The sequence below is a fragment of the Pipistrellus hanaki genome (genome assembly GCF_964339955.1).
Source record: "Pipistrellus hanaki genome assembly, chromosome: 5".
NCBI classification, from domain to species: domain Eukaryota; kingdom Metazoa; phylum Chordata; class Mammalia; order Chiroptera; family Vespertilionidae; genus Pipistrellus; species Pipistrellus hanaki.
The window spans coordinates 74,988,521-75,001,384 of record NC_140507.1 but is presented as its reverse complement, the minus strand read 5'-3'; the positions used below and the strand labels follow the sequence as shown (position 1 = coordinate 75,001,384).

Here is a 12,864-nt window from a genome sequence, read left to right as displayed (position 1 = left end):
TTTCAATCAATTGTTTTATTTTTTCTTCAGACTTGATAATTTATAATATAATTTTAAGATTACCAACCCTTTTCTCTGCCATCTCCATCCTGCCCATCAAGTGATTTTCCTAAAATCTCAGGTACTGCCTTGACTGGTTTGGTTCAGTGGATAGAGTGTCTGTCTGCGGACTGAAGGGTTCGATTCCGGTTAAGGTCATGTACCTTGGTTGCGGGCATATCCCCAGTGGGGGGTGTGCAGGAAGGCAGCTGATCAATGTTTCTTTCTCATTGATGTTTCCGGCTCTCTGTCCCTCTCTTTTAAAAAATCAATAAAATATATTTTTAAAATAAATAAATTTAAAAAAATCTCAGGTACTGTATATTTCAGTTCTACTACATCCATTTGACTTTATATAAATATATATATATATTTATATATATATATATATATATATATATATATATAGTTTCCCTTTCTCTGCTGAGAACTTCTATTTTTGTATTTTTTTCAAGTGTTTACCTTTATCTCATGGACCATAATTCTAATAAATGCATTAAAGTCTGTACCTGCTAATTCCAACATCTGAGTCCTTGGAGTTTGCATCTGTTAATTGTCTTTTCCTCAAGGATTAGATAGATATTTTTCTGTGTGTTTTTTTAAAGTCAAATAATTTTGGGTAATATCTTAGATATTGTGAATTATGCTTGTGTATACTCTGGGTCCTGTGATCCTCTTGGGATTGTTATTATTATTTTTGTTTGTTTTAGCAAGTAACAAGCTGTCTCCTCTCTGGCCCATAAGAGCCCTATTTCCTAGTTCTATTTGGTTAGAAATATGGAATCTCTATCTTAAATTTATCTACCTATGCCCTCACTCCTTCATCCACAGCTCGATGACTGGGACCTGCCTTCATAAATCTATTTAAAAAGGAGTTTTAAAAAGAATAAAACTCTCCACTTTGGGAGTATATTATTGGTTTAAATTTTTTTATTGTGATAAAATAGTCAGAACATAAAATTTACCATTTTAAGTATACAGTTCCATAGTGTTAAGTATATTCACATTGTTGTGTAATTAATCTCCAAATTTTTTTAATCTTGCAAAACAAACTCTGTAGCCATTAAAAAATAATCTCCATTTCCCTTTCCTCTCCTCTCCTAGCAACTACCATTTACTTCCCATCTCTATGAATTTGACTCTTCTAGGGACCTCATATGATACCAAATGTTGAATTATACAGTAGTTGTCCTTTTGCTTATCCATGTTTTTGCATGTGTCAAATTTTCTTCTTTCTAAGGGCTAAATAATATACCATCATATGAATATATCACATTTTGTTTATTCACTCATTTGTCAATGGACACTTGCTTTGCTTTCTACCTATTGGCTATTATAAACAATGCTGCTATGAACATGTGAATACAAATGGAAAGGTCTCTATTTTTGAGCCAAAAGGCATCATAGCTGTGCCTTTCTTTGTCTATGGGACTTGGATAAAATTTACTTTCTCGGAGCCTCCATGTCCTCCATATGTAAAATGGGACCAGTAACACCAACCTATCGGATCTGTGATGTGGGTGAGCTGAGATGCTGCAGGTCAAGTGCTCAATACAAAGGCTGGAACACAATTATTGCTCCACAGATTCTATTTGTAGAGGGTACAGTCACCCAGATCAGACCTCTGGCCTTTTGATTCTTCATACTCGAGCCCCTATGTGACCATATAGGGTTTTTTGTTAGTTTGTTTTGTGCTAGGGCACTTTTGAGAAAGAAATGGGGGTTGAATTAATGTTTACATAAGAACAATATGATTGTCCATGGAAAACCAGATGTGGACTCTCCATCTAAAACACATGTGTCAAACACAAGGCCCGCGGGCCAAATCCAGCCCGCCAGGCCTTGCAATGTGGCCCGCACTGCGCTGTCATCACTGCACTCCGCTGTCAGTTTATGACATTGTCAGTTTATGACTGTTCAGTAAACCATTCGGCCCGTGATTTAGGCTGGATTTTAGATTTTGGCCCCTTCTCTGATTGAGTTCGACACCCCTAATCTAAAATCTGCAAAGATGGTCAGTGAACTTCAGGCAGGGGTCATTCTCATGGGAGAAACAGCCATGACCACTCAGTAGTTGCACATTCCATCATGAAGTCAGAAGACTATGGGAGATTTTGCCCCAGGGGGCAGCAGACTGACTGCTTCTCTTCTTTCACCATAATATGTACCAATTGCTTCTCTTTTGGCACATTAGTCTGAAAAGAGTTGAGGTTCTTTTTCCAACTAAAATTATCCATCAAGTATAGAGGTGCCTCCCTATTTCTATGTTTGGCAGGATGCAAGAGTGACACAGTTGCCGAAATTGGTTTGGGTCAGCGGTAGAGCGTCGGTCTGCGGACTGAAAGGTCCCAGGTTCGATTCTGATCAAGGGCATGTAGATACATTGGTTGCGGGCACATCCCCGGTGGGAGGTGTGCAAGAGGCAGCTGGTCGATGTTTCTCTCTCATTGACGTTTCTAGCTCTCTATCTCTCTCTTTTCCTCTCTGTAAAAAATCAATAAAATATATATTAAAAAAAAAAAAAAAGAGTGACACAGTTGGGGCATCTTAGGCCTGATTGGCTGGACACTGAGGCCAAAGTGACAACCCTGCCAGAGATCATAATGAATCTCCCTTCTTACTTTCCCACTGCAGGTGTGAGCCCTTCTCTGATGTCCTTCACCCTCAACTTCACCATCACCAGCCTGCGCTACACAGAGAGCATGGGGAACCCGGAATCTGAGATATTCAACAACATGGAGAGAATCTTGAATCGCCTGGTGAGAGCCCCTTCCAAGACCCTCTCTCCAATGCCTACTTTTATCCTTCCCATCTCCTTGGCCCATCTGCTCATCTCTCTCTCTTTCATCCCCAGCTCAAACCATTGTTCCAGAACAGCAGTATTGGGCCCTTCTATTTTGGCTGCAGATTGACCTTGCTCAGGTGAGAAGTTCAGAGTAGGCAATGTGGGGGGCTGACCCTGAGCTGGACCCTGACGGTCTGGACCCACTATCCTAAGGAGAGCTGACCACCAGTTTCTACTCTGGCTCACATTGTTTCCCTGATCATAAAATGGAAAATCTCCATAGTCTTTCCTTCCCAGGAAGTAAGGTTGAACTTTTCAGAAAAACCTTTCTTCTGAAACTCGTTGAGAAATCAACTTATCAATCATGTCAGCTTCATCATGATAAAGCAGTGATTTTCAACCAGGAGTTATTTCACTCCCAGGGGATATTTGACAATGTTGGGGGGGAAAATTTTTGTTATCAGAACTCAAGGGTGGGTTTGCTACTGGTCTATAGTGAGGGAGGCCAGAGAGACTGCTAAATATCCCATAAGACACAGGACAGTCTCCCTGGGCCAAGATTTATCTGACCCAAATGGTACCAACGTTGAGAAACCTTGTTTGAGAGTATGCATTTTGTCACATTTAGTCTAATAACTGACCTATCTGCAATACCTAACAAACACTCCCTTTTCCTACCATCCCCCAGCAGTGACCAAATCCTGACCAATCAAAGGTGGACTTGGGATGTTTGCTACCCCCAGAGGGATCTTTTAGCAATAAAGCATAGTTGTTATGCAGTTTTATTTAACGTATGCAATATCTATGTTCAAATCCTAGCTTCCCTGTTTCAAGGTTGTGTGACTCCGACAAGTTATCTGATATCTCTGTGTCTTAACTGTCTCATCTATCAATTGTAGTGTCTCAATCTGCTTTCCTGCATAAAACATTTAGCTCACAATTCTGCTGAATGGCCACTTGGGCTGGATTCTGCTGGAAGATTCTCCTGCCTGGGCTGGCTCATCTAATCTCAAATGAAGCTTATTCATTTCTGCAGTCAGCTGCTGGGTGGGACATCTCAGTTTGCCTCTATATTTTCTTGTTCTCCAGCAGGCTAGTTTGGGCTCATTTATATGCTCAGAGTTCCAAGAGCAGCAAGAAATAAGAATCCTTAATGCACACCTGCTTTTTAAGCCCCTGCTTGTATCTCATTTGCTAATGTCCATTGAACTGTCCTGTGGCCAAGCTCAGATTCAAGAGATATGGAAACAAACTTCACTTCTAATAAAAGGGAATAATTTGTGATCATTTGTGTGAGCACAGTAAAGTTAAAATGAAAGTTTCTTCAATCTCAATATATATATATATATATATATATATATATATATATATATATATATATATATTATTGATTTTTCACAGAGAGGAAGAGAGAGGGACAGAAAGTCAGAAACATCGATGAGAAAGAATCATCGACCAGCTGCCTCCCGCACCCCCCCCCCCCAACTGGGGATATGCCTGCAACCAAGGTACATGCCCTTGACCGGAATCGAACCCGGGACCCTTCAGTCCGCAGGCCAGTGCTCTATCCACTGAGCCAAACCGGTTTCGGCAAAATAAAAGTTTCTTAGTAAAAAACTTAATATGTAGAGAACATGCAGCAAATTACTCACTGACTTTCCTAGAACTAGGTACTAAGAATAACTCCAGCATGGGGGAACCCACCCTGTGTACCTGGGTCATGGGTCACCTTACCCCTTGTGTGATATCTCCCAATCACTGACCTTTTCTGAGGATGGAATCCACAGCTCCAAAGATACTCACCTTTGTCCCTCAGCTATGATGCTATTATTTTACTTTCCTACTGGCCCTGATATTTTCTGGCTCTGGGGATACCACACAGCCTCATCCTCATCCCCAGCCTAGGCTGGTTGCTTGGTCTCAGTGTTGCCTTTAAAATGCTCAATCATTACAAAATGCATTCATACCAAGAACTCTGGCCCTTTTAATACTTAATAAAATTTGCTGCTTTTTATTACCTCATTTCACAGATGAAATAAGAGCCACAGAGAGATTGAGATACTTATCCAGAGTCACCCAGAAATTTAGTAGCAGAGCTGGGATTTAAGCTATCTGACATTGCCTTTTTCCACTTTATCCAATTCCCGATGTCTTCCTTCTACCCTCTCTGTCATGCTTCTCTTAATAAGATGTATGTTGCCTTGTTATGATTGTGATTTTAAAGTTTGGCACAAACATCAACATTTTGAGATGCTATATCCTCTCTGTTCAGAGATCTTTGCTGTCCAGTTTATTTCTAGCCCTCCCCCAGGACAACGCCATTTCAGGGTGCCCACCCTCCTGCTTCTCTGGGCCCTGACTTATAGTCCCCACCTCCCCGTCACTGTGTATCCTCCCTGACCAGGCCTGAAAAAAATGGAACAACCACTGGAATTGATGCTGTCTGCACATACCATTCTGACGATGTGGATCCTAAGCTGGACAGAGAGCAGCTGTACTGGGAGATGAGCCATGGGACCCATGGTGTGACCCAGCTGGGCTCCTTCACACTGGACAAGGACAGCCTCTACATCAATGGTGAGCATCCTTTTTGTAACCATTAGTTGAAGCTGAGAATCTGCACCCACTCATTCTATGTATGGTCTTCTGCCTGGGCAATCTCTTTGATGTCTGAAGGACACCCATAGACCCTCCAGTTTGCAAATCTTTCTCTTTCCATGGCATCCATGCATTCCACAGAAATGATTTGTATATTTGTCTGAGACACAATTTCTCCAGACAGATGAATGACAATATCCCTGTGGCTGAAGCAAATGAAGATAAGAGGCTGGCTATCCGTCTCTCTGCCAATATCTCAGAAATACCTCTAGACCCTGAGGAGCACAGTTGGCAAACAAATGCTCTAGAAATGTTGGTATAGGTATCATCCCAAATAAATTGCAAGCCCATGAAGGTAGGGACTGGGTCTTTGATGTCTCAGTCCTTTAGGAACAAGGTATTATTGCTCCTGAATCATTACTGTTGAACTGTGTAGACTTGAATTCTGAGTCTGGGATAGCGGCAAGTGGTCCTCAGCCTGTATCCCTCCCATGCTTGTATCCTAGTACTGTCTCCTTTTCTCATTTCAGATTATACCCATCAGACCTCAGCTTCCACCCCCAGTGGTGAGTACTCAGGGCCCTGATTGCTAGGTGCTCCAGGCCACCTATGGACAGCAACTGATTCCCCATCCCAGGGCTTTGGCAGGAGAGGAAGCCCGAGGACCCAGTTATCTCACTCACATACTCTACATCAATGGCTTGGGCTGAACAGGAAAGCTGCACAGAGTCATCCATGCTACACTCAGGGTCCCCATTCTTTCTCCAGACCATTTCTCTTCAGCTTCCGTGACCTCCACTCTCTTCCCAAGGACCTCATTGGTACCAACCCACTTCTCCAGCTCCACAGGTAGGTGGCTTCTCTTCTAGCTCCTTCTAGGAAGCCTCAAAGCTGGGACCCAGGAAGTGTGGAAAAAGGCTGCTGTTTGGGGAACCTAGAACTGCCATGGGCACCCTTTGCTCTGAACTCCTCAAGAGCAGAGAACGTGAACTCATCTCTCCAGCTGTTGACCTTTGACAATTTACTTACCCTCTTGGTGCCGTAGTGTCCTTACCTAACAAGTGGGAATAATAATACTTCATAAGCTCATTATGAAGTTAAATGAAAATGTATGTAACAACACCTAGCACTGGAATTATCAGAATATTTAGTTCAACAAATACTATTGGGCATGTGGTCTGTGCTGGGCAGGGGATATAAGATGTTAAGTCAGGTGTGGTCCCTCCCCTCTCCCAGTTTACAGTGTATTGAGAGAGATTGAAATTAAATATACAGTAACAATTGATAATAACTACGGAAGATAACCATGTTGTTCAGCACTCACTACATGCCAGGCCCTATCCTATTCTTTTTATTTATAACTTTTCATTTTGATATACATGTAGTTTCATAGGAAATTGCAAACAAAGTGTAGAGATTTCTGTACACTACACACTCTCTCCTCCATGATTAACATCATATATAAACTAGAGTCCACTGTCAAAACCAGTAAGTAAATACTATCTCTCTCTCTTCCCAAAACTAGTAAGTAAATTGACATTATTAGATCTACAGAACTCCAGTTTTAGGTTTCACTATTTACATGTACTTGTATGTATGTGTGTAGTTCTCTGCCTAATTATCACATATGGAAACCACCACCACAATCAAGAATCAAGATACAGAATAAGTCACACCCACCCAGCCCAACCCCTGGACACTACTAATCTATAAACCATGTCTACAGTTTTGTTATTCTGAGAATGTTATATCAATGGAATCATACAACATGCGACTTTTGGCAACTGCCTTTTTTCACTCAGCCATAATGCACTTGAAATGTGCTAACTCCCTTATTAATCATGTAACCTCCATAATTTTCTTACAATAAGGAGTATGATTCTCCTCATTTTACAGTTAAAGAAATGGAGATACAGACAGGTTGAGTAACAAAACCCTGTTCTCATGCTGATGAGGGGCTATGTTGAAACCAACATAGAATTTACCATATCAGTTATGTCTAAGTGCACATTCACAATGTTGTGCAACCATTACCACTATCCCACTTCCAGGACTTTTCAACATTTGGAATGGAGACTTGGTCCCCATTAAACACTAACTTCCCATTCCCTACCCCCAGCCCATGGTAACCTCTGTTCTATTCTCTGTCTCTATGAATTTGGCTGTTCTAAATACTTTATATAAGGGGAATTATACATCGTGAGTCCTTTATATCTGGCTTATTTCACTTAGCATAACATTTTCACGGTTTATCTATAGTGTACCATATATCAGAAGTTCATTCCTTTTTATAGCTGAATACTATTCCATTCATCTTTTGATAGACACAAGTTGTTTCAACCTTTTGACTGTTGTTTTCAGTAGCTATGAACATTTGTGTTCAAGTGACAGAGTCCCTGTTTTCAATTCTTTTGTGCATATACCTAAAGTGAAATTGCTGGGTAATATGGTAATCCTGGGTTTAACTTTCTGAGGAACTGATTTCCACACAGCTCTACAGCATTCCCACCAACAATGAATGAGGGTTCTAACATTCTCAGCAACACTTGTTATTTTCCTTAAAAAAAAATAGCCATTCTAATGGATATGCGTGTTACTGTGTCTAATAGCATCTTGCTTTGCTCTTTACATACCATTCTGTCTTTGTGTCCTAAGGTAGTTTACCTGCCTACTTTAGACCCCCGCTTCCTCAAATCTGGCCCTTTCATCTCAGTCCCCAGAAGTTGCCTGAGAGCCCAGCCCATGTCTGACTCAGACATGGCCTCCATTTTCCTTCCCTCTGCCATAGCAGCTGTTTCTTTCCTGGTGCCATTCACCCTCAACTTCACCATCACCAACCTGCACTACGAGGAGGACATGCAGCATCCGAGCTCCAGGAAATTCAACGCCACAGAGAGGATCCTGCAGGGTCTGGTGAGACCCTGCCCTCTGATGCCAACTTCATCTACTTTACCTCTGCCCTACCTAGTAATGTCAGCCCAATCCACCCCACTTATGCCCCCACCTCACCATCTCTACCCTGTTTACCTCACCAATGTCTCAGCTCCTCCTGGCCTCCCTCAGTGGTTCCTTCTCACCTCCCCTCTCCTCTCTTATAGCTCAAATCTGTGTTCAAGAATAGCAGTCTGAGATTACTCTATGCAGGCTGCAGACTAGCCTCGCTCAGGTGAGACGCCACCTTCCAATAACACAGCCTACTTGGGGTATAAGACCCTAATTTATGGACTCCATGGCTTTGTCCAAATTTAGTACAACTACTGCCCATGGATACTAAGCATCAAAAATACCTACCCGTGTTTCCCCGAAAATAAGACATCCTCCGAAAATAAAATCTAGTGCATGGAAAGATAGGACATCCCCTGAAAATAAGACCTAGCGCAACTTTGGGAGAAAAAATTAATATAAGACAACTGTCTTATTTTCGGAGAAACAGGGTACAACAGCAATAACAGCATCTAAAAATTACTAAAACCCAGGCACTGTGGTATTACTTTATATTTAATCTCATCAGTCCTTGCAACAACCTCATGAAGCAGGAGCAGAAGGTATAACTGAGGCTTAGAGGGATTAAGGAACTTGTGCAGGTTTCACAGAGAAATCCCAGCATTTTGGGTTGTAGTTCCAAATACCTAGCCCTTAAGCAGCCCTGTCTCCTCTGCCCACATTATGATCTTTAGGTTGTGAAAAATACCAATCTGACAACCTTTCCAAAGGAACTGGACCAGAGGATCTAAGAGGGGAAGAAAAGCTAGTATTATAGAGAGAATGTATGCTCCTACATAGGTCAGACTCAGCTGAAGGGAGCCTTCCCAGCACAAGGACAGCTGGGGGTTGAGGTGGACACAATCCCCTAAAAAAGCCTAAAAAGGGCATCTGGACATTCCAGACTGTGATGGAAATGGGTCAACATTGGTATAATATCCAATATACATTATCAAAGTTATAATCTGTATTACTTAGTGTGTGTGTGTGTGTGTGTGTGTGTGTGTGTATTACTAGGTATATGTATAACAGGCATAATATATAATTTACAATAATAAAATATAAGTAAACATATCATATATATTAGACATATGTTTATGTATATTTATTTATGTTATATGTAATATATACTATGTATATATACTATAATAGGTGTAATAAAAATTGTGGGGCTCTGTCACACATCTGTTGCTTTCTGAGGCTTCTCTCCCAGGCCTGTAAGAGGCTTGGAGCCCCATGGCTTTCTAGTTATTCCTTTATGGAGGTTATATTCCTGAATGCAGCAGATTCCTTGTTAACTAGAGTTTCCCAAGTTCCTGTCTTAGAGGCTGGCAAAAAGAGGGAGGGAAGGATGAATGGTGGAGAGAAAGTTGGAACAACAATGTGGAGGTTCTCACCCAGCTCTGAGAAGGACGGGACAGCCACCAGAGTGGATGTCATCTGCACTCATCGCCCTGAACCTGGAGGTCCTGGACCAGACAGAGAGCAGCTGTACTGGGAGCTGGGACGGCTGACCCATGGAATCACCAGGCTGGGGCCTTACACGCTGGATAGGGACAGCCTCTATGTCAATGGTGAGCAGCTGCAGTGTGATCTCTTCCTCTATTGGTAGCCTCTGCCCTCTGACTTGAGATCACACTTCCTGAATGGCCTTTAGGGCCTTAGCCAAGTGCACTGAATGATTTGGACTCATGCTTTCTTCTTCATCTTAGACTGACTTCACCCTTAGGGTCTTATTTCCTGATGTGAGGGTGCTGTTGGAGAACCCCCAACAGCCTCTACCCCATGAAACCCCCTCTATTGTACTGACCCATACTTGGTTCCCCACCTCTCCCTGAACTCTTACCCACTAACCTCCCTTGCTCTTGCTATAGGTTTCACCCATCAGAGCTCCACACTCATCACCAGCAGTGAGTATACAACTGGTGTCCCTGGGCCCCCAACACCAGGCAGGGACAGAGCTGAGCCCTCCTTATGCACACATATGTGCTTTCCAGGAGGGAGGAGTTCCTGGGAGGACACACATTATCTACTGTCCCCTCTTCCCCAGCTCTAGAGGGGATCCCAGCTCAAGCCCCATATGCAGTAAGCCAAATAAATAGTATCTCCTGCTGATGTTTCTGCCATGTGAGTGCCTTTCTGCTTTCACTGATGATGGCTTTTCTGCAGCTCCTGGGACATCCACAGTTGACCAAGAGAACTTTGGAACTCCAGCTTCATTATCCAGCCCCACAGGTAAGGACCAGTTATTGACACATCTGTTAGAGAGTGTTTGATGAGTATAAACATCTCTGACATTATTCACTCAAATAAAGATGGAAAGTCATAGTAAATCTAGTAATAATTAGTCAACAAATTTTATTGAGCACCTACACTATGCTGGAGTGGGAATACAGCAGGGAATATGAAAAATTTTAAAAATCTCTGCCTTATAGATTTCATATTCTTTTGCTATATGAATATATATATAATTATTATAGTAATGGTGATGGTGATTATAATAATGATGGTGATGGTAGTGGTAGAGATGATAATGATGAGATGGTGATAATAACGGCGATGGTGACAATGATGTCGATGATGGTGATAATGGAAATGGTGGTGATGATAAAGATGATGATGGTGACAGTGATGATGGTGGTGATCAAAAGATAACAGATAATACCTGACATTGAATGTGAACCAAGTGCTATGTTCAGAATCTAGTATTATATAATATGCTTTTAACAACTTTCTACCATTAGAGGCAAGAAAGGCATGGAAACCTTTTATTTATCACTCTAAATCCTGTTGCTTAGTTTTAAAAGTAAACATATTGTACACTCTTGCATTTCCTTTGTATTTGAACATTATGTTTATTTCTATTGACCTCGGTATTAAGTAAACCTGCTATATTGAGCAACTGCATCTTCCTCCTTTGTGCTCCTTAGTATCCACTGCAGAGACTTGCTCATGGTAGGTCTATAGAAAATATGTGGCTCTCCCGGGAAACAAAGTAATGAAGTGTGATATATGGAAATCCTCCTTTCCTTCCCATTTTAAACTTTAATGACTGTCTGATTCTACCCAGTATGGCATCTGTGTCACCACTCCCGGCTCGCTCATTCATGGTAGACATTACTAAATGATAATAGCACCCATTGTTTCTGAGCTCAAGACAGCTTCAGAATCCTTACAACAAAACACCTCAGGGAGTTGCTACCATGTCAGTTGGAGTTGTCTCAGGATTCTGGGATAAAAATCAAGGAAGTTAAGTCCCTAGATGATGTGCATAAGGCTCTTTGCTTTTCCTGGGAGGCATATGTGAGTTGAAAGTTCTCAGTTCAGGCTCAGCTTGGTCATAACTGAGAATATCAGTTTGGTCCACATCTGCTCATACTTCTAACTAGTTGCCTGTGAGGTTCAGCCAATAGGAGGCATTGGTATAACAGTGGTGGACAGGGCAGGAGAAGAGCCAGCGTATTTCTTCACCCCCCTCTCTTCTGCTTCATGTAGCATCCAGCAGGGGCTGTGTCACCTCCATGGTTTCAGCAATCTCTGGCATGCCACTCTCTCCTCCCTTTATCCAATTAGCCCTATGGGGCTGGGGGATTCTTGATTTTGCTAATTATCTCTGTGTTATCCTTTCAATATTTTTGTATTAAATTCCCTCTATTGAAATGCCCAACATAAATTCTATTTTTCTAACTAGAAATATATGTGCCCAGTGGTTATAGTACATGATTGGATGTGATGCCTTTTGCACCAATAAATGTTCACTCCAAGCATGGATGAATGAATGAATGAATGAATGAATGAATGAACTAAAATTATACTTAGAAACCTGGGGCATTAGTCTGGTCCCATAACAGTAGATAAAATCTTGGTGCCACATTAGGGACCTACAAATCAGAGTTCCTGGGAAAAGGACCAATTCCAGATACCAAGAGCATTCGGGATGACTTGCATGGTGAACCCTGCCTGCTCTGGATTAAGAACCAAGTTGGTGGATCCCTCTGGTACAGAAATCAGAGCCCATGTGTGTGAGGGCTCAAAGGCAGCAGGCTAGACTGAACAGAGAGTCCTACCAGGCTCAGGGTAGGTCTTTCATCTGCCTTGTCGTTGCAGCAACAAGCCCTACCTTTGTGTTGTTTACCCTCAACTTTACCATCACAAACCTGCTGTACGTGCCAGACATGGGGCACCCAGGATCTGCAAAGCTAAACATGACAGAAGCAGTCCTGCAGTCCATTGTAAGGCCCCAAGATGCCTGCTGCCCACTCCTCCTCACCCCTGCCATGCCTCCTCCACTTCTCCTGCTAACTTCCCTCTTATTTCTCCCCAGCTTGGTTCTTTGTTCAAGAACACCAGCATCGGCCCACTGTATTCCAACTGCAGACTGACCTCACTCAGGTGAGATGCTCGGGAGTGGATGTTCACATCCCATGCCTCACAGGCTTAGTTTCTGTTCTCCTTCTGTG

The 12,864-nt window shown here is 42.2% G+C and overlaps 1 protein-coding gene across 1 annotated transcript in view; it reads left to right on the top strand.

Moving 5' to 3' along the window:
- MUC16 (mucin 16, cell surface associated) overlaps positions 1-12,864 on the top strand; it is a gene marked incomplete at its 5' end in the record, with an annotated part of 73,418 nt that overhangs the window by 14,793 nt on the left and 45,761 nt on the right. The window contains 12 exons of the mRNA XM_084885349.1: positions 2,674-2,798; positions 2,894-2,961; positions 5,229-5,401; positions 5,953-5,988; positions 6,191-6,271; positions 8,214-8,335; positions 8,521-8,588; positions 9,806-9,978; positions 10,279-10,314; positions 10,574-10,639; positions 12,512-12,636; positions 12,729-12,796. Coding sequence (XP_084741475.1) covers positions 2,674-2,798; positions 2,894-2,961; positions 5,229-5,401; positions 5,953-5,988; positions 6,191-6,271; positions 8,214-8,335; positions 8,521-8,588; positions 9,806-9,978; positions 10,279-10,314; positions 10,574-10,639; positions 12,512-12,636; positions 12,729-12,796 — 1,141 coding nt within the window. The remainder of the gene's footprint in view (positions 1-2,673; positions 2,799-2,893; positions 2,962-5,228; positions 5,402-5,952; positions 5,989-6,190; positions 6,272-8,213; positions 8,336-8,520; positions 8,589-9,805; positions 9,979-10,278; positions 10,315-10,573; positions 10,640-12,511; positions 12,637-12,728; positions 12,797-12,864) is intronic.